Below are 17,147 nucleotides of genomic sequence, written 5' to 3' on the forward strand. Positions count from 1 at the left end.
TATCCCATGTAAGAATAAGGCCTTCCAATCCGGTTGTCTAAAACAATGGAATTCAATATCGAGCTCCAGCGTAGTTGATTCCACTCCACAACAATCAAGCGAAAGCATGAAGATCAGTAATTAGCCAGGTGCTCGCCATCATATCAAAGCTTGCCGCTCCGAGTAGCGCCTTTCGGAATCCCCCACTGCGAAATATCCTCATTTGTCCGGCCATCGACTGCCAGCTCCGCGAGCACACGACCGAAAGCAGGAGCAAACTTGAACGCATGCGCAGCACCCAAGCCAACAATAATATCGGGGCAATTTTCCAGTGGACTGATAATAAAACGTCGATCAGGCGTGATCGTATACTGACAAGTAATGGTGCGGAGCGGTTGGCGATCCTTGTCGGGGACGAAGCCATTCATAAAGGAGTTCAGCTCCTCAAGCAGTTGCGGCGAGTGCACGAACGTGCGTTGCTCTGGCGTCATGAGATTGTTGGCATAATCCCGGCCGGCCTTGATGGTTGGCTCGCCGTAGCACGGGAATCCGTAGAAGGAGTTGGCCCCGTACCAGATCCAGACGGGGAATCGGTTGGGCTCAAAAGCAGCGGCCTCAGTAGGCTTGAAGTATGTCACTTGCTCCTGCATCACGGTCACGGGGATGTGTACGGATAGGGGAGCGAGAAGCTTATTGATCCATGCGTCCGTTGCGAGGATCACCTTGCCTGCTCGGAATCGTCCCTTGGGGGTCTCGATTATCACACCGCCAGTGGCCTGGGGGGTAACCCGGTCCACCGGGGTGTTGTCCTTTAAAACCGCGCCGTGGGATCGCGCTAGAGACTGCAGAGTGCTGACGGTCTTTGCAGCATGGGCGATACCAGAGTCGGCTGTGTACACTGTAGTTACGCTGTCGGGGATGTTGAACTGAGGCCATCGCTTCTTCACCTCTTGGGCGTCGAGCAGCTCATACGGAACACTGTGAGTATCCAGACTTCTCGTGAAGTCACTGGCTGATGTTGGTGAATCCGGACCGAAAAAGACCACGCCGCCGGTGGTCGTCAACATCTCGTAGCCGGTAACTTTTTCCAGCTCGGCCCAGTCCTTGTAGGCCGATTTGGCCAAGGCCACATATTCGGGGGCAAAATTCGAAGTGCGCACAATTCGCGAAGTATCATGTGAAGCGCCGCGCACATGGCCCAGCTCGAACTGCTCGAATGCAATCACTTTGGCGCCCTTTTTGGCAGCATAGTACGCCGCTCCGCTTCCAAGGACTCCAAGTCCAACAACTGCGACGTCGAAATGGTCCATCTTTAGTGTATTTGCCACGAAGATATGTAATGACACCTGCGGATCATGAATTGGCCCCGCCTTTATGGGTTACATGATCCCCTCTTGACCACAGATTCCTGGATATCGGCCCGTCCACGTGACTTAACTGCTGCGGAGATAGATTACTAGTGATATTCTTATCAGAAGAATGAATCACCTGGATAAACAGGGGGAATAAAAACGGGGCTGGATCTTGGCCACTTGCAGTCGGCGTTGAATCCGTCCCCCGTCATAGATACGCTCATGTGATCGGGCACTTCTCCGTTCCCCGCGCTCTCCCCGGTCACTTGATCGGACATCAATATGATTATATGACTTCCGATGAGAGAGTCAGTAGAGCTATGGTGTTGGAGTTCACTGCTTTTCATTGCTGGAATTTTGAAGTAAATTATGCTGAGATCTTACAAACTGAGTATCTGTCTACTTTTCAGGCCTGTCTCTCAGCTTTGTATAATAGTAACCAAATTAATTCAGGTGGATAAAGATGTAATCTATCTCAGGGAAAATCCTGTAATAGCGACTCCAATCCGTGCAGGATATCAGCCTTTAAATCATCAAACTCTTCAATACCGCAACTGATCCGCAATAACCTGTGGTCGCAGCGAGCATCACTCATAGCGCGCCACTCCATCAAACTCTCCACCCCTCCAAGACTGGTTGCGTGTTGAAAGATAAACATCTTGCTGGGTAGCTGGCGCGCATGCTCGGGGTTCTTCGTCCAAACAGCGAAAACGGGACCAAAGCCTCCAGGCATCTGCTTCTTCAGCCAGCCGTCTTTCAAGTCATCCTCCTGAAGCGAGGCGTGTGAGACATGGCTCAGAACCTTTGCAACAGCAGACGCCGGGTCTTTCAGCTGCTCCCGTAGCCACGCAGCAAGCTTTTCCGCCGTCTGTGCCTGTCTCGTCACGCGGAGCTGCATGGTGCGAGCGGACCGGATCCCCAACCAGCCCTCGAAGCTCCCCATGACACTCCCGATGTATTGGCGATCCGTACGCAGCGTTTTCAACCATCCCTCCTTAACACGATCGGGATGGATCACTAAGATCCCGCAAAGCATATCGGAATGGCCGCCCACATACTTCGTTCCACTATGCATCACAATGTCGGCTCCAAAGTCCAAGGGGTTCTGCAGCGGGGGTGGCGCAAAGGTCGAGTCCACGGTCAGGTAGGCCCCTTTCTCGCTTGCTTTGGCACGATAGTAGGCAAGGTTGCGGGCCTCCCCGGTAGGGTTGAGTGGTGTTTCCACGTGGATGATATCCCCCGGGCCGGCTTGGTCGATCTGCGTCAGGTCCAGTTTTTGGATGCCTGTCAGTCTGTTGATAATGTCCACAACACTATGGCAACCGTGGTAACCGTCTCCGATGAAGATCCGCTTGGGGTTGAGGAGGATAAGCATCGCGTGAAAGGCTGAGAGTCCAGTTGAGTACGTGATCACCTCGCCGCCCATGAGGCTGCGCAGCAGGATCTCCAGGCGATTGGAATTGGGTGCTGTGTAGCGGGAATATATGTGGGAATCAAAAGGCGCATCTGGCTGCCATGTCCCGTTAGGGCGGCAAAAAATAGAAGATTAAGCCAAGGGTCTTACATCCTTATTCTCCTCTGGTACCAACTCATCTGGATCGCGTGCGTAGCGGAAGTTTACCGCGGTATGCATGCCGGGGGCAATGGCACGGTGAGGACTGACGAAATCATCAGCATGAATGGCTCTCGTGGCCATGTGCATATCAGGAAGAGCATTGTTCAGAGCCTCTGCTGTCAGAATAAATTTTGAGGGATTCTCAGCAGCGTTGATTGATCCCATGGTGTAGTGAGCTGTGTTCAGGAGAGGAGAGTAGGGACTTTACTGAGAGGAAACAGTGTCATGTGGCTTTGAAGTAATGATAAATCATTGTAAGTGGCACGCCTCCTTTTGGGGTGCACCTGATCGGAGGACTCCGTGTTCATACAGGCGGATCACTAAAGGCCAGAGCCGTAGCAAGTCCCGAGCAGAGCTCCCGGCAAGGTCACTGTCCAAAATAGAATGCGCCAGCTATCCATATAGATCCAACACCGCAGGGCCCATATCTCCATACATTTTGAACTTGGCGCCAGCCGAGGGGAAAGTTGGCAGCTGACGAATATGCACGGGCCTTTTGGGAGATCAAGAGCTGCTTACGCAGCTCGAATGGAGCTCAAAAGGAGGTTAATGCTTATCGTGTATTGTTGTAGGGAAATGTGCTCCAGAAATGTAAACAGATTAATCTGTGACCCAGACATCCCCTGTTATCTCAAGAAGCATCCTTTGAAGGCCAATGAGTACTGGAGGATGATCTCAATTGCATCATAACGTTTTTCCACACTAATTCTTATCTCCTCTCCTAGAAGATATGCAGGGAAGCCTAACTCCTAATATCCGATCCCGTGACCGGAGTCAACACCGACGGACCGGCTGAACCTATGACCACTAACCAGTCCATTGATGGCAACGACCTGATGACGAGAGTTTGACTTTGCGATAACACGGCGCGCTCTCCGTTGGCTCAGTGCCGAGCCAGATGCCATCATGTTTCCGTTATCTGGTCGCGTGATCGGGGACCTTGAATGGATTCAGGACACGACCTGTGGAAGACATATATTATGTCATGGCTGAGTAGGAGTGGACCTCTTTCGAGTCAAATTATCAGCAAACAATCAAACTATCACCATGGCTGCTACAGTTGCGTCTTGGTTTGGGTATAAACCCTCTGACCCAGGAGACAAAAAGCTTCCGGATGAGCCACCCAAAGCCCTCCCAGCTTCCTGGTACTACTCCCCAGAGGTATACCAGTTGGAGCGAAGAGCTATCTTTTCAAAGAAATGGATCTTGGTTACCCACAAGTTGCGCTTCACAAAGCCCGGTGACTTCCTTCGGTTTGAGGAAGCTGGATTCTCCTTTGTGTTGTGCCTTGATCGAGAGGGTAACTTGAATGGCTTCCACAATATTTGCCGCCATCGTGCGTTTCCACTCATTTCGGAGGACGAGGGCAACGTCAAGATTCTTTCGTGCAAATATCATGGATGGTCGTACGGCCTTAACGGAAAGCTGGCCAAAGCCCCCAGGTTTGATGACGTTCCGGGGTTCCAGAAAGAGAATCAGAGCTTGTTCCCTGTGCATGTGCACACTGACGCATTGGGCTTCATCTGGGTCAACCTTGACTCTTCTCCCGATCCAGTCCCCTGGGAAGAAGATTTCTATGGTGTCGACCGACAAGAACGATTCCAGAGGTTCGACTTTACCCACTACAAGTTTGACCATACATGGCAGATGAACGGCGACTATAACTGGAAAACTCTGGCGGACAACTACAATGAATGCTACCATTGCACTGTTGCGCATCCCGACGTGGCAAATCTGGTTGATCTGTCATATTACTATACCGTTTCCACACCGGGGCACATTCAGCATTTCTCCCGACCGAAGTCGGATAAAGTGGAAGAGGATATCCAGAATGCCAGTACTTATTACTTTCCCAATGCCTGCATGACAGTCTCGTGAGTTGCTTCCTTTTCATTTGGGATTCTCAACAACCTCATTCTCTGACATCAACACGTCAATTCACTCCAGGCCTCATTTCTTCTACATGATGCGATGCGTTCCGACATCTGCAGCAACTTGCTCGATGGAATACGAGGTGTACCGACACGTAGAGGCCTCGGATGAGGACTTTGAATACATTGACTCGTTCTTCAAGAGAGTCCTGGACGAGGACAAACGCCTTTGTAATGCTGCCCAGAAGAACCTGAATGCTGGGGTGTTTGTTAATGGTCAACTTCACCCTGAGCTGGAGAGTGCGCCGTTGTTTTTTCAAAATACTGTCAGGACCCTACTCCGAAGTCACCGGGATGAGGAGCGAAGGCTGAACAGGGAGATCTGGCCAGCGCGGCAGCATTCAGCAGGTCAGGCAACTGCAGAAGATATCGCTTTTTGTTCCGGGTTAGCATGCTCAGTGGATGGAACTGCTGAACTGGAATGGTAGCTTTGATCCGTGCAATGTTATCTGATTCGATGTTCTTGGATACCTTTAGTAAGTTCAGTGCTATAACTGCTATATCCAGAGCTCCCTTTGGTTATGATGGCCACGGCAATGTTCTAGAGGCATTTTTATTTACCCAGGTGATGCAGTCCTGAAGGACAACTCTATGTTCAGGTACATTACATTGATCTAGAAAAAGCAAAAATAAATAAGGAACAAGAAATCACAATTAAGGATGCAGAGTCCTGATAGCCTTTTCCGTTTCTGGGTATTGTTTCCCTGGGTGGGTCACAACGGTGCCAACTGGCCATCGGCTAGTCTCCGCCTGCTATCATGCAGAAGCCGATACCCCGCGCTCCTTCGGCTTTAAATGCACCTTTACGCCGTAACATATCATATCAGCGTGTTTTATATCATCCGTTCTCTGCCCTTCTGCAGGTGCTCCTGATGAATAATCGTGTTAGCAAGAGATCGCATCAAGCCTGTGAAAACTGTAGGTGAGTCTGAGGCAGAAGAGTCGATTATTTGTAGGAAGCGTTGATTGCCGACTCTCCGTAGGCGGAAGAAGACACGATGTCCGGGCGAGAGACCGGCATGTTCCAGCTGCACGCGACTTCAACAAACATGCCAGTATAGCAGGAGTTATGACTCGTTGCAAAGATCCCCCGGCAGCGACCGGGTCTTGGTACGGCTGGCTGGCCTGCGAAGCGAAGAATGAGCCGACTAATTTGAAGCAGGAGAACCGATTGCAACAGCTTGAAGAGAAGATGGAATCAATATTGGAAGGGTCAATGTGCGGATGGCTGTCATTCCTATCTTGGGAAGAGTGAGTGCTGATTGCTGCAGATCCAGCCGCCATGTTGAAACCCCCAAGGCGTACTCTCGCGGGCTCCGTAGTCGCGAGAATACGTCGGAATCAAGCAGGTCGCAGGAAATGTCCATGCCGCCGGGGAATCCTAGTGATGAGACAGGTCTTGAGAATGCAGATACGTTGCCGTTCGCGATGCCACCAAAGGAGATCGTCGCGGAGGGTATTGCTCTTTATTTTCAATACTGCCACAAGCAACCTCTGTGGCTTTTCCTTCCGGATAGTCTTTCCATTCCGGAACGATGTCGCAGCGAGGTGCTATTTGGCGTACTCAGCCTTGCGCTGCGCTACTCGAACCATCCGTTTCTGGACGGACGAACAGACCAGATGTGTCGACAATATGCCGAAGCCGCTCGCAGCTATGTCATGTTTCGAATTGTCCAGGGCACCGTGGACCTTTCAACTTTACAATGTCTCTGTTTGATTGCACTTGCTGAATACATTGGTGAGAATCCATCCTGGACTGACAAAAAAGACACCTCGTTAATATGTCCTCAGCGAATGACACTCATCTCGCTTGGCTACACATTGGTCTTGCCACAAACCTCGCCAAATGCGCAGGTCTTGACATCGAGCAGCACGAAGGCGAATCTACGCCAGCATTGGAGGAACGACGAAGGGTGTTCTGGAGTATCCATCTTCTTAACCAGCAATACGCTCCCCACAGCATGCAGCTGAATATGCTCCGGGACATTCATAACCCGAAGTACATGGCTGTCAACATCGACTCTCCACGGGAAATGGGGATGAAGCCACCCCTGACCCCTCAGGAAAACGATGCCTTGGGGGGGATCTGGGTGTATATGGTGCAGCTATCCACTCTTTGGAGCGAAGTGCAGCATTATGTTTCGCACTGGGCCAGCGGAGATCCCACGCCGCCCTGGTCGGTGGACTCGGGTTATTGCATCATCGGGGCTCACCTGATGGACATTGAAACAAAGTTTCCTACCTCACATCGATACGATTCTGTGAGGTTTCAGGAGCGCTCGCCAGAAGAATTAAACCGGGCTCGTGAGTACTGGAGTCCCTGGCTGTACCTCCAGTTCACCTACCATGCAGTGCACAGCGTCCTTAATCACCCTTTTCTTTACTCGTGGCGACCCCAGCAGTCTGCCCAGCTCGCAGTACCAAACACTTTCTGGAAGACATCATCGGAGCTGGCGCTCATCCATACAACATGGACAGCTCGCCTGATTGACATGATCACCGAGAAGGAATACCAGCTGTCTGACCCGTTCCTTGGCCATGTCGTGGCGATCGCGGCCACGATTCTCATTTACTACTGCCGTGCCGCGGATCCCACAGTGAGGGAGTCCGCCCAACGGAAGCTGGACACTTGCACGAGATTTTTGAGTGACTTGGCCACCAAATGGCCGAGAGTCCAGGCAATTGTGAGTCCGCACCAACTGCAATCGCTCGTCCGCTAACAGAAATACAGCATCAGAAGGTCCAGGGGCTCATTCACTCAGCATTCGCCGTCAGTCCACATTCCGGTGATCACCGTTCACCACGCAGGACGCTATCAATAGATACGTCATTGATGTGGGACATTCTTTGCTATAATTCTACCAAGACTCCGTTCGCCTCGCCAGGAAACGGTCTCTTTGATCCGTCATTCTTACAGCTCCCCGGGCAGAAGCATCCGGACCAGACGACAGTCGAGACCGAGATCTTCCATCACTCTGCTAGGACCGTAGACACTTCTGACGGAGGTCAAGCGCTGCCGCCGTGCTCGAGTACAGTGCACCATCGGGCGGCTTCTGAAAACTCGCAATCGGAGGCTTGGAGCAGTACGAACTCGATCGCAGCTGACAATGGCCCAAGTCAAGGACCGCTACCACGGGAATCGTTGGGCTGGTCGGGTTTGGGGTTTCCAGGCGATGTGTCCTTCATGGACGTTACTCGTGATCCATTTTTCCAATTTCAGGACCACGAGAATCCTTACCAAGGGATTTGGGAAATTGGAAATCTTTGATATTGGCTACTATGGCCCCTAGGCGTCTGATTAACTATTAATAACACCAAGCATAAAGTCCACTGACATTGTACCTATAGAATCGTCATGCCCCCACTTCCTTTCTGTCAGCATGATAAGGTCTGCTACTTTGTCACTGGCCTAGCATCATAATCCTTAATATGCAACATTGCCTTCCGTGGAGGTTTGAGTAGCCGATGACATTGTCTGGTTTCTTTGCAGTCTGATTACGACCGGCCTAAAGTCTTTGGTATTGTTAGAATGCGATAAGACTCTAGGAGCTTCTCTAGGGCCTCTTCTTACAAGCAGTGACTTCTAGGGAACATACGTGGTAACGAGAAAGGTAGAACATCCAACGGTCAGCCAACAAACCCCAGTTGCATTCTTAGGTTCGCTCTTGTTCGTTTCGTCGATTCCGTCTAAAGGGGGATGCTAGGAACCGGAATGCTGAACGACAGCTCCTCAGGATGAAGAGAACATTATCAAAGCCAAGGGGAACTGACATGACGAGAATGATGCAAGTTGTGTAATTGAGGTTGGAAGAAATGTTATTTTAAAATCCGTGGATTGTAGAAGGCTGATATGGATGCTTTTACTTAAGGGGGAAGCTATGCTTGGATGCCGCGTGAGTCGTGAGGCGGACTGTTTCTACAAAATGGACTTTTGGATTATTTTACTATTGACCGCATGCACTACCTATCGCCATAAATATCGAATACCATATAGTCAGGATATCGAATATTTTATAGTCGGAATATTGAATCATCAGAGCCTCATATCCGTACCATAGGGTGTGGAAATGACCTGCGCTCTACAATTGCCAGAAGTCTAATTAAGAAAACGCAGTGATATCTTGAGGAGATTTGACGAATGGCATTGCCCTGAATTAAGCGAGCTGCGATTCCGCGGTGTACGGATCCAAGAAGATTGGGAATTTAGTTTGCAGAAGATTGCCTTACCTTTCGCTGTGACCTTGCTTTTTGTTCTGGTCGTCGTGGCCAAGCTCACTTTCGGGGACTGGGCAACGGCATGGAACGTTGGCTGCTTCTTTGTCGCGTTGGCAACGCTGCTATGGATGTGGGCTGACTATTCTGTCAGACAGTCTGCCTAAGACAATAACATCTAACCACAGGGCTCCTGATGATACGCAAAAATGAGTAGTAGAATACAAAGAAATATCTTGTCATTATAAGGATGGTGCTAATCTTTACTACGAAGGTTATTGCTGGATGCTATCAACATAACTGCTTACCGACAGAGCGTGTGAAATTTCAAAGGTAACCAATGTGTACTCCGCACTTTTGTGACTTAACCCCTTGAATCACCTACAAAAGCCCTATTGCAGCGGCAGCGACAGCCGCCACGGCAGCCTGACCGAGTCCCATATTCCCTGAAGCAGCGTTCACAGTAACAACGGCATCATTTCCAGCCGTCTGCGTCGCTGTAGACCGCGTCTGCGTTGTTTCAGACAGTGTCTGCGTCGCTCGAGACGCCGTCAACTTCTCCGCACCAGCAGTCACCACAACAGGCGTATACCAAATGTCGCCAGAGTGAAGGGTAACCGTCGCCGAGGACGTGGTGATGGTTTTTCTTCCGAGCACCGAGACCTCCACCTTGGCGGACAGTGTGCATGTGGCCAACTCGGTGGAGGATGTGATGTCGCAGTCTTGTACTACAGTGTGGGTTTCCTCGACCCCACCAGCCGAGGCTGAGTAGACTGCGCTCACGCTGTAGGTGGATGGGCCCTGAGTGATGGTGAAAGGGCTGCAGAGAGCGCAGCGAGCGTCGGGGGGATATATGTTTCCCTCACACTTGATGGCGAGAGTAGTGGCGACAGCATTGGCATCGACGACGCTGGCCTCGACAGCGTGCAGAGGAAGAGTCGTGGGGCCGGGTTGGAAGACTTGGACGTCGGTTGCCTCCACGGAAGCAGTGGCAGCCAGAGCTGCGAGGAGGATAAAAGCAGAGTGCATTCTGGGCATTGTGATTGACCAGATTGCAGCTGAACTTCTGGAGCAGGTAGTAATGAATTCCAAAGTCGCTGTGCAATGTGCTCATCTTATACGTGAGATGTGAGATATCAGGAATTGTTCTGCCTTGCAGTGACAAGGGCAATCCCTGAAGACAGCACATTGTGTTACATTGTGGTCCGCGATCTCCCATATCGATTGGACTTTTCCCTCACTTGTCATGTCTGGCTTCGAAATCTAGCATGCTAGGATCGACGGATTCCATGTCGCGGAGCCTTTTTTTATCGCCATTAAGAACTGACTGCGCCACTGCGAGGCTCGCACCGTAGAGTACTCCCTCAAGGGCCGATTGGTGGGCGTTGGTCCGATCTGCAGACGCTGAGAATATCGTCTGTCTGTGTTACAAGGATGACGAGATTCTGGAGGGGAAAGTCCAGACGAGGAACCTAAAGGACAATGATGGTAAAGTAATACGAAACAGTCTACCAGGGTCAGCCATTTTACCACCCCCAGTTGTTCATATGGACAGCACACTGTATCTCTGCAGTGGCGTATTCCGGACTGCTCATATTTCAGCGCGCCACCTCGGATGTCCACGATTTCGTATATTCTGTTCGTAAGTATGATGCCTGGGAGGTTCAAATCCCTATGCAATGGTCATGTTATTCCCTTCTATAATTACAAAGTTAGTGCCAATGCCGACCTGTACTGGCGTCACCGTGGGTTCTTCAACGCCCGGCATTGGTTCCGGGGTGTCGCCTATGTAATTGGCAGTCTTGAAGTCCACAACGATCCGGAATTTCTTAGGTAGGCAAGGTAAATGAGTAGGGCTGGTTGGCTAGAAGTACGTAAACAGCCCATACATCAATATGTGGCGGAGAGGAGGAAATCATGAGCTCCCATGGTGTCAACACCGCCATGTCTGCGTCTCTGGGAGGTAAAGGGTCATCGTATAAGGCACACTCGGTTGGCAGTGTCAGCCACTGCAGGAAGTCTATCAGTGCAGCATTGACCGCTGCGCTCTTCGTCATCAGGGAGTTTTGTAACGCTCGTAACCTGGATTTCTGTCCTTCTGTGCCGGACACCTGGTGACGACCGCGGACATTTGAGCTGAGTCGTTTCTTCGCTCTATCAAACGGGCTTCTTCGCTGTTGATAGCCAGTTGCTGAATATCAGTTGAACGAGTAACGAATAGAAGCTTCAAGGGGAGATCTCGATAGAGCCTCGCTGCTTGTCCCGCGGTCGATAAAACGAGAAAGTGGCCTTTGCCGCGAGCTCGTTTTCGTGGAGCAGTCGATATTCGTTGGCCTAGCGTAGCAAGAATCTCACGCATTGCTCCAACAAGATAAACTGAACTGCGCTGATAATCCCAGGGATGTATGTTGATGATGGATCTGTGGCGGGAATCCACAAATGGATCTTTGGCGCAGATATGATGGCTAGCATGCAAAACGGGATATATGGCGTACAACTCAATACAAGATGATGCCGATAGTGGTGTGAGTGGATGCAGGATATGTCTGTTGTCTTTCTCATAATGCTATCTTGAGCTTTTCCACTGGGATCTGAACATAAATGAAAGAATCCGGTAGAACGTGTCGATTACTTCGCGGTAGAACGCCAGTTACCTGCTATCACCAACAGGCCAACGCTACCTTTGGCCAGCTTAATTACGAATAGCGGTGCGTACTCGATGACCATAACTCAGTGGTGCCAATGGCACCGTTGCAATTAACGACCAGGTCGCAGGGGTCAATTGACACTTGGAGCCGAGGCTTCCTAGTTCGAGCAAGCCCTTCGGAAGTCCACGTTTCGCAAATTGTTCAAACCCTGAACCCCAAGGACGCAATCCAAGGTTGCTCGTCCGTCAAGGGCACAATTGCTTGGTCTGCGAGCCTTGAAAAATACAATGTGTATTAGCCTCGTGTCCTTCTTCGATATAGATGTCGTCTTGCCCTTTCTTTTCTTTGCTTTTTCTGATCTTGGGTTTCCCCACCTAGAGGGCAATCGCCGCAATCCGGGCCGCCTTTACAAGTTCCCTCCCGTCAATGCGAAGTACGGATGTCTCACTCCAGTGCACCGCACATTTTGGTACAGATTAAATTGCCATTGAGGACAGATCAAGAATCCAGTCAGCTTCAAGTGAATAAATGTGTAAATAGCCCATACCAGAACTGCCTCGATACTTGATCGCATTCCGTCAATCTGAGCGATGTACCGCATGCCCAGTTTCAGCAGTGTTTGTGTAAGGCAATGCCATCATACACAACAAGACGAGTCTGCCTTACTTCCACTGCGGTGGAGAAACGGTTTTCGGGAAGCGTAGCTCGAACCGGACAGGGTCTCCTTGTCCCAGGTGTCCCAATTGGCACCGGGGAATTTCCCATTTGCATCGAATGCATGGAGGCGCTCGCCAAGCCTGACTCAATTACATTCGGTCAAGGCTGATGCGTGGTGACCCGCAGGGATATATTGCTGAGCCAACCAACAACCATGTATAATGTGGACTTGAGTGGCTATGCCTTCAATCGGTAAATGCGCAATCCAATCGCACAGGAATCTTCCGAGTAGAGGGAAACTGGTATTTGCCAAATTGCCAGTGCGCAATCCGTGCCGCGGGCATCGCAATTCACGTGTCTCTAGATGCAAAGCGAGAGCGCTGGAAGTATACTGCCTGGACAAGGTGAACTCTTACTCTTCATATCCCTGGCCGAAGGTGGAATCTTTTACCTCATCACCCATGTCAGTTATATCCTCGAACATGATAGCAATGGCCTTGTGCTTGGGGCTTATATTCTCTGCTCACATCAGCAAGGTCCAATGCAACCATGCGTAGAGGCAAGAAGGCTCTAGATCTCATCTATAGCAATATCTCATACATGGCTGTGTTTGCGTAGCGTCCCCTCGTTGCAGTGCTGAGCCTGTAGTAATTTCTAGGAAGTGGATCGAAGCAGCAAGCCCAACCGGTCCCGACTGTTAAAGCTCGGGTATCTCGAGCAATCGAGCGTTGTGATCCACCAGGGGTAAAAGGCATAACAGAGAAAATGCAAGACCTCTGAGAGTGGCCTGACGGTGGATGTTTATAACCCAGCTCTGCCACTCAAATGGTTGGTATTCACAGAGTAAGTGAGAGGGGAGTCTTGATATTTAGGTCCTGCTTGACTGTATTAAAAGGTGACGGTGTCACAGTTTACTATAATCAGGAGTATTGCGTGAATATCATGAAGTGATCCACTATCTTTTGACCTTGATATTAACAGTTGTAAAAATGCCACGAATTAACATACTCCACCATCTAGGAATATTCCACGCATATTCACGGATCCGCTGTTGACACCATCACCTCATCTTTGTTTTCCCATATCCACCTTGCTCTCTAAGCGAGAATTTAGCCTCATCTTCCTTGCAATGCACGAGTTATAAATAGTCCCTTCTCACCTCACTCCTTCTCTGTCCTCCTCTTCCATCCCTCTATCTCCATTCCCACTGTCAAGCTTCCCCAAGTCAATATACATTCCTCTCTTCAAAAATCAACAAAACCAGTTCAAAGACAACTACCAAAATGGTTGCTATCAAGAGTCTCTTCAGCGCCCTCCTGGCCACCGCTCTCATCAGCGGCACCAGCGCCCTTCCAGTCCCTAAGACTGTCAAAGACGTCGTGCACACCCTCAACGACGCAGCAACCAAGTACACCAACCTGCACAACGCAGTCAAGGCTTTCGACGGACAGGTCGCTCAGTACACCGCCATCACCAAGAAGGAGGCTGCTGTTGAAGCATCTCTTCATCGCGCCATCGACGCCGCTCATGCCACTGCTCCTCTTTCTGATGAAGACAGCAAGTTTGTGATGCAGGCCCTTGCGCAGCCTTACCCCGAGTTCATGGGCGATCTGCTTGCTGATATCGTTGCAAAGGTAAGTCACCTTTTGCGCTATATAATATACATAACGATGGGAGTCATGGGACTAACCGTTGGAATAGGAACCTAAGGTTAACCAGATTGGCAAGAGCGGCGATATGCTGCGCATTCTCAAGAGCCTGAGTGTTCTCTCTTCCGAGCTCCCCGATGCTCTTGCGAAGATTGTGGATGCCAAGGACGCGGAGGAGATTGACGGTGGAGACAAGTGGGCTCAGGGATTGTTTGCTGATGCTATCAAGGCTTACTCCCATTGACGGGTCTACTAGACATGACTTGATGTGATATGATGATGTACTCGGAACTTGAAATTATCGGAGTTACGGCCATGATAGATGACCAGCTGCAGTTTAAATCGAGCCTGCGTTAACTGAATACATTAGTCCATGACTATTCAATCCTGTTAACAGTGTGTATTTCTTTTAGTACGCAGGTCCCACACTCCATGAATAAAAGCTAAAACGTCACTTTGAACAACGGATACGTCCGGATCCTCTTCCCATAGTAGTAAAACACCACGGGAAGCGGCAGCATCGCCAACGCAATGAACCCCAGCATCGAATTCCCCCATCCCAGCCCTAGCTTCACATACATCGCCGGTCCCGCCAGCGGCAAAAACGCCGCTATCAACGATCGAACCACCGTCATCGAAGCCGTCACGGAAGCCGCATGTTCGCTGAATGCATCGACTAGATACGTCTGGATAGGCATGAAGGACGCTAGCATGCCGAATGCCACCCATCCGGTCCCCACGAGAGGCATCATCCAGTGTAGCTGTTTCTCGGCGGACCAGCCGTACCAGAACAGCCCGATCGGGATAAAAAGGCTTCCTGGGATGAGCGGGAGCATGCGGAATTCCGTAAGGTAGATTAGGATTTTGTCGGAGATGGTGCCGAAGATGAGGAGGCCGATGAGGGAGCCGACGCCGATCCCGAGGTAGGTGAGGCCGGCGGCGCCTCGGAAAAAGTCGTAGGTGGTTTGGTAGACTGAGGGGAATGTCGTGAAGAGGAGGTAGAGATAGCCGTAGACGATTCCTGGTTCAGTCAGCGGGGTGAGTCGGTGAGTGCATGTGCGTACGTACCGAGGTAGACGGAGAAGATCGCCACGATGGGAGAGAGAAAAAGCATTTTTGTTGGTCGGACGATTGACCGGATGAAGTTGTCTCTGGCGCTGATGTTCGGAGCGAGTTTAGATCGCAGTGTCATGTTACCAGTCTCTTTTTTGAGTCGGTCAACGCGTCGTTGTAGAAGAACTGGTTCATAGCTTTCGCTTTGAAAGAGGAGCGAGAATGCAAATACCGCACCGGCCTTGACAACGTCAGAGGATGCTTTGCTCCTATATCAGGGAGGGTTCTGACTGCCATGGAAATGACCCAGAATATCCACCTCCACCCGGCAGCTTCGGCCAGATATCCCCCAGCAATAGGTCCAATCACCGGCCCCATCAACGGACCCATTGAATAGATTGACATAGCTGCACCTCGTTCCTCTGGGACAAATAGGTCTGCAATTGAGCCAGCGCCCAGCGTAAGTGGACAACTGCCGGCTATTCCAGCGAAAAGCCGGAAAGCTAGTAAGGAACCGATGTTTGGAGCAACCGCACAAGCTATATTCCAAACGATGAAGACGGCATTGCAAGCTTGATAGACCCAAAGACGACCATAGATCTCTGATAAGGGTCCAAGTGCCAGAGGCCCAACAGCAAATCCAACGAGGTAGATAGATACAACGAAGCTGGCCAGCGACTCGCTGGTGATATTGAAGCTCTCGATAACCAAACCTTCGGCGGGTGCTACCGTCGAGGAGCCAACGGGGTAAGGAAAGTGAGAAAAGCAAGGCTGGTCACATTCAGCCATTTCCGCTGCTTGTGCTAGTTGACTGGCCTGGCAAGGTCATCGGGCCCGTCCCAGTCGATTACATGTGAGGTGACATGTTCTGTTACAAAGCAATCTGATGTTGGATTTTCAAGTTGCACAACTGGATTCTTTTCCAAATCCGAGGAACTGGTCAACTTTTCACTGTTCATTGCCACAGCTCTTGTTGATCGCAACGCTCTGCGGTCGGTCAGTGCATTGCGCACTGTTGTATTAGTATACGCAGCCGAGGTCTTTTCGGATAAGCGACAAGATGAGGGAGCGCTAATATATGGGAAACAGCACAAAGGGTCGACAATGAAGAGAATTCTGGAAGTTCATACAGATTTGCTCTTTAGAATGTAGCGAACACAGAAGTGAAGACGCACACCTCATCGATCCCATGGCGACGACTGCAAATAATTTCCCATTGTTGACGATCCCCTCCCCCGCCTTTTTGCCGCCAGCTCGATGAGAGGCACTACTTGCGCTAGTATCCCATCTAGACAAGGTCTTGGGCCACGGTCAAGTCTTATTAAAGATTAAAGGGCGCACAGTTTATTCTCACACCTTTTCCCACTATAGGCGGGGTTCCTTTGCATCCATGCCGGTTACCCGGTCAGTGTCGGCAGTCAACACAAGATCGCGGCCGATTAGCAATGAAAAGGGAAAGGTTTGAGGGCTAGATAGAGTAGTCCATTCGAAGTCATATCCAAATACGTTTGTCTGACGAGGTGGAATTCTCACCCTTCACATCATCCCTCCTACGAAGAATAGCTTTCATCGATATATATAACCCAGGTGAGGCCACCTTCACAAGGTGAGGTGCTAATGAGAACACTATTGAGTATGCCAAGTTCTCGGATAGGTGGCCGGTTTGGCTTCAGTTTAGCGTTGATATGGCCTTGAAGGGGTCAAGCTAGGCGAATGTGGGAGTCCGCGAACCCCTTATACGACAGAGCATGTTAGAAGAACACTCTGCAGAAGTTGAGAGTTGAGCAGGCTCCTATACAGTCGATATATGTAGGTAGTCTGCATGCAAGAGATATCCTTGGTTCACAGTTCCCCTAGTTAACATATCTTGGAAGAACCATGTAAGTCGTGAATGGGACTCTGGTTAAGAAAGTGAGTCCGTACTCCGGAAATGACCAGACAAACTGACATGGGAGCTATACCACTTAAGGTTAGGGCGCGTTCTCTTATCTGAGGATGATGATTGGCTCATTGCTGATAACCCAAAATAGAAGAAATTTCTGCCGCATATT

At 50.3% G+C, this 17,147-nt stretch overlaps 6 protein-coding genes across 6 annotated transcripts; 2 read left to right on the forward strand and 4 right to left on the reverse strand.

Annotated features, from left to right (window-relative positions):
* Positions 1-143: 143 nt before the first annotated feature.
* Positions 144-1,289, reverse strand: Aspvir_009526 (putative sarcosine oxidase; the record flags this gene model as incomplete). The annotated part of the gene is made up of 1 exon (XM_043272667.1): positions 144-1,289. The coding sequence occupies one exon, from the start codon at positions 1,287-1,289 to the stop codon at positions 144-146; it is 1,146 nt and encodes a 381-aa protein (XP_043128602.1).
* A 517-nt stretch (positions 1,290-1,806) lies between these two features.
* Aspvir_009527 (cystathionine beta-lyase) lies at positions 1,807-3,111 on the reverse strand (the record flags this gene model as incomplete). Its single annotated transcript, XM_043272668.1, has 2 exons — positions 1,807-2,841; positions 2,896-3,111. 2 exons carry the CDS (start codon positions 3,109-3,111, stop codon positions 1,807-1,809), a joined length of 1,251 nt encoding a protein of 416 aa, XP_043128603.1.
* Positions 3,112-3,993: 882 nt separating this feature from the next.
* Aspvir_009528 (iron-sulfur cluster-binding protein, rieske family domain protein) lies at positions 3,994-8,145 on the forward strand (the record flags this gene model as incomplete). The annotated part of the gene is made up of 8 exons (XM_043272669.1): positions 3,994-4,820; positions 4,894-5,225; positions 5,306-5,353; positions 5,767-5,799; positions 5,861-6,095; positions 6,149-6,615; positions 6,669-7,561; positions 7,624-8,145. The coding sequence occupies 8 exons, from the start codon at positions 3,994-3,996 to the stop codon at positions 8,143-8,145; spliced, it is 3,357 nt and encodes a 1,118-aa protein (XP_043128604.1).
* A 1,325-nt stretch (positions 8,146-9,470) lies between these two features.
* Aspvir_009529 (putative GPI anchored cell wall protein) lies at positions 9,471-10,127 on the reverse strand (the record flags this gene model as incomplete). The annotated part of the gene is made up of 1 exon (XM_043272670.1): positions 9,471-10,127. One exon carries the CDS (start codon positions 10,125-10,127, stop codon positions 9,471-9,473), a length of 657 nt encoding a protein of 218 aa, XP_043128605.1.
* A 3,550-nt stretch (positions 10,128-13,677) lies between these two features.
* Positions 13,678-14,287, forward strand: Aspvir_009530 (cell wall mannoprotein 1 family protein; the record flags this gene model as incomplete). The annotated part of the gene is made up of 2 exons (XM_043272671.1): positions 13,678-14,028; positions 14,096-14,287. 2 exons carry the CDS (start codon positions 13,678-13,680, stop codon positions 14,285-14,287), a joined length of 543 nt encoding a protein of 180 aa, XP_043128606.1.
* Positions 14,288-14,486: 199 nt separating this feature from the next.
* Aspvir_009531 (MFS transporter) lies at positions 14,487-15,885 on the reverse strand (the record flags this gene model as incomplete). Its single annotated transcript, XM_043272672.1, has 3 exons — positions 14,487-15,064; positions 15,112-15,337; positions 15,388-15,885. The coding sequence occupies 3 exons, from the start codon at positions 15,883-15,885 to the stop codon at positions 14,487-14,489; spliced, it is 1,302 nt and encodes a 433-aa protein (XP_043128607.1).
* Positions 15,886-17,147: the final 1,262 nt, after the last annotated feature.

The sequence above is a fragment of the Aspergillus viridinutans genome, assembly GCF_018404265.1.
Source record: "Aspergillus viridinutans IFM 47045 DNA, scaffold_8, whole genome shotgun sequence".
Classification (NCBI taxonomy): Eukaryota; Fungi; Ascomycota; class Eurotiomycetes; order Eurotiales; family Aspergillaceae; genus Aspergillus; species Aspergillus viridinutans.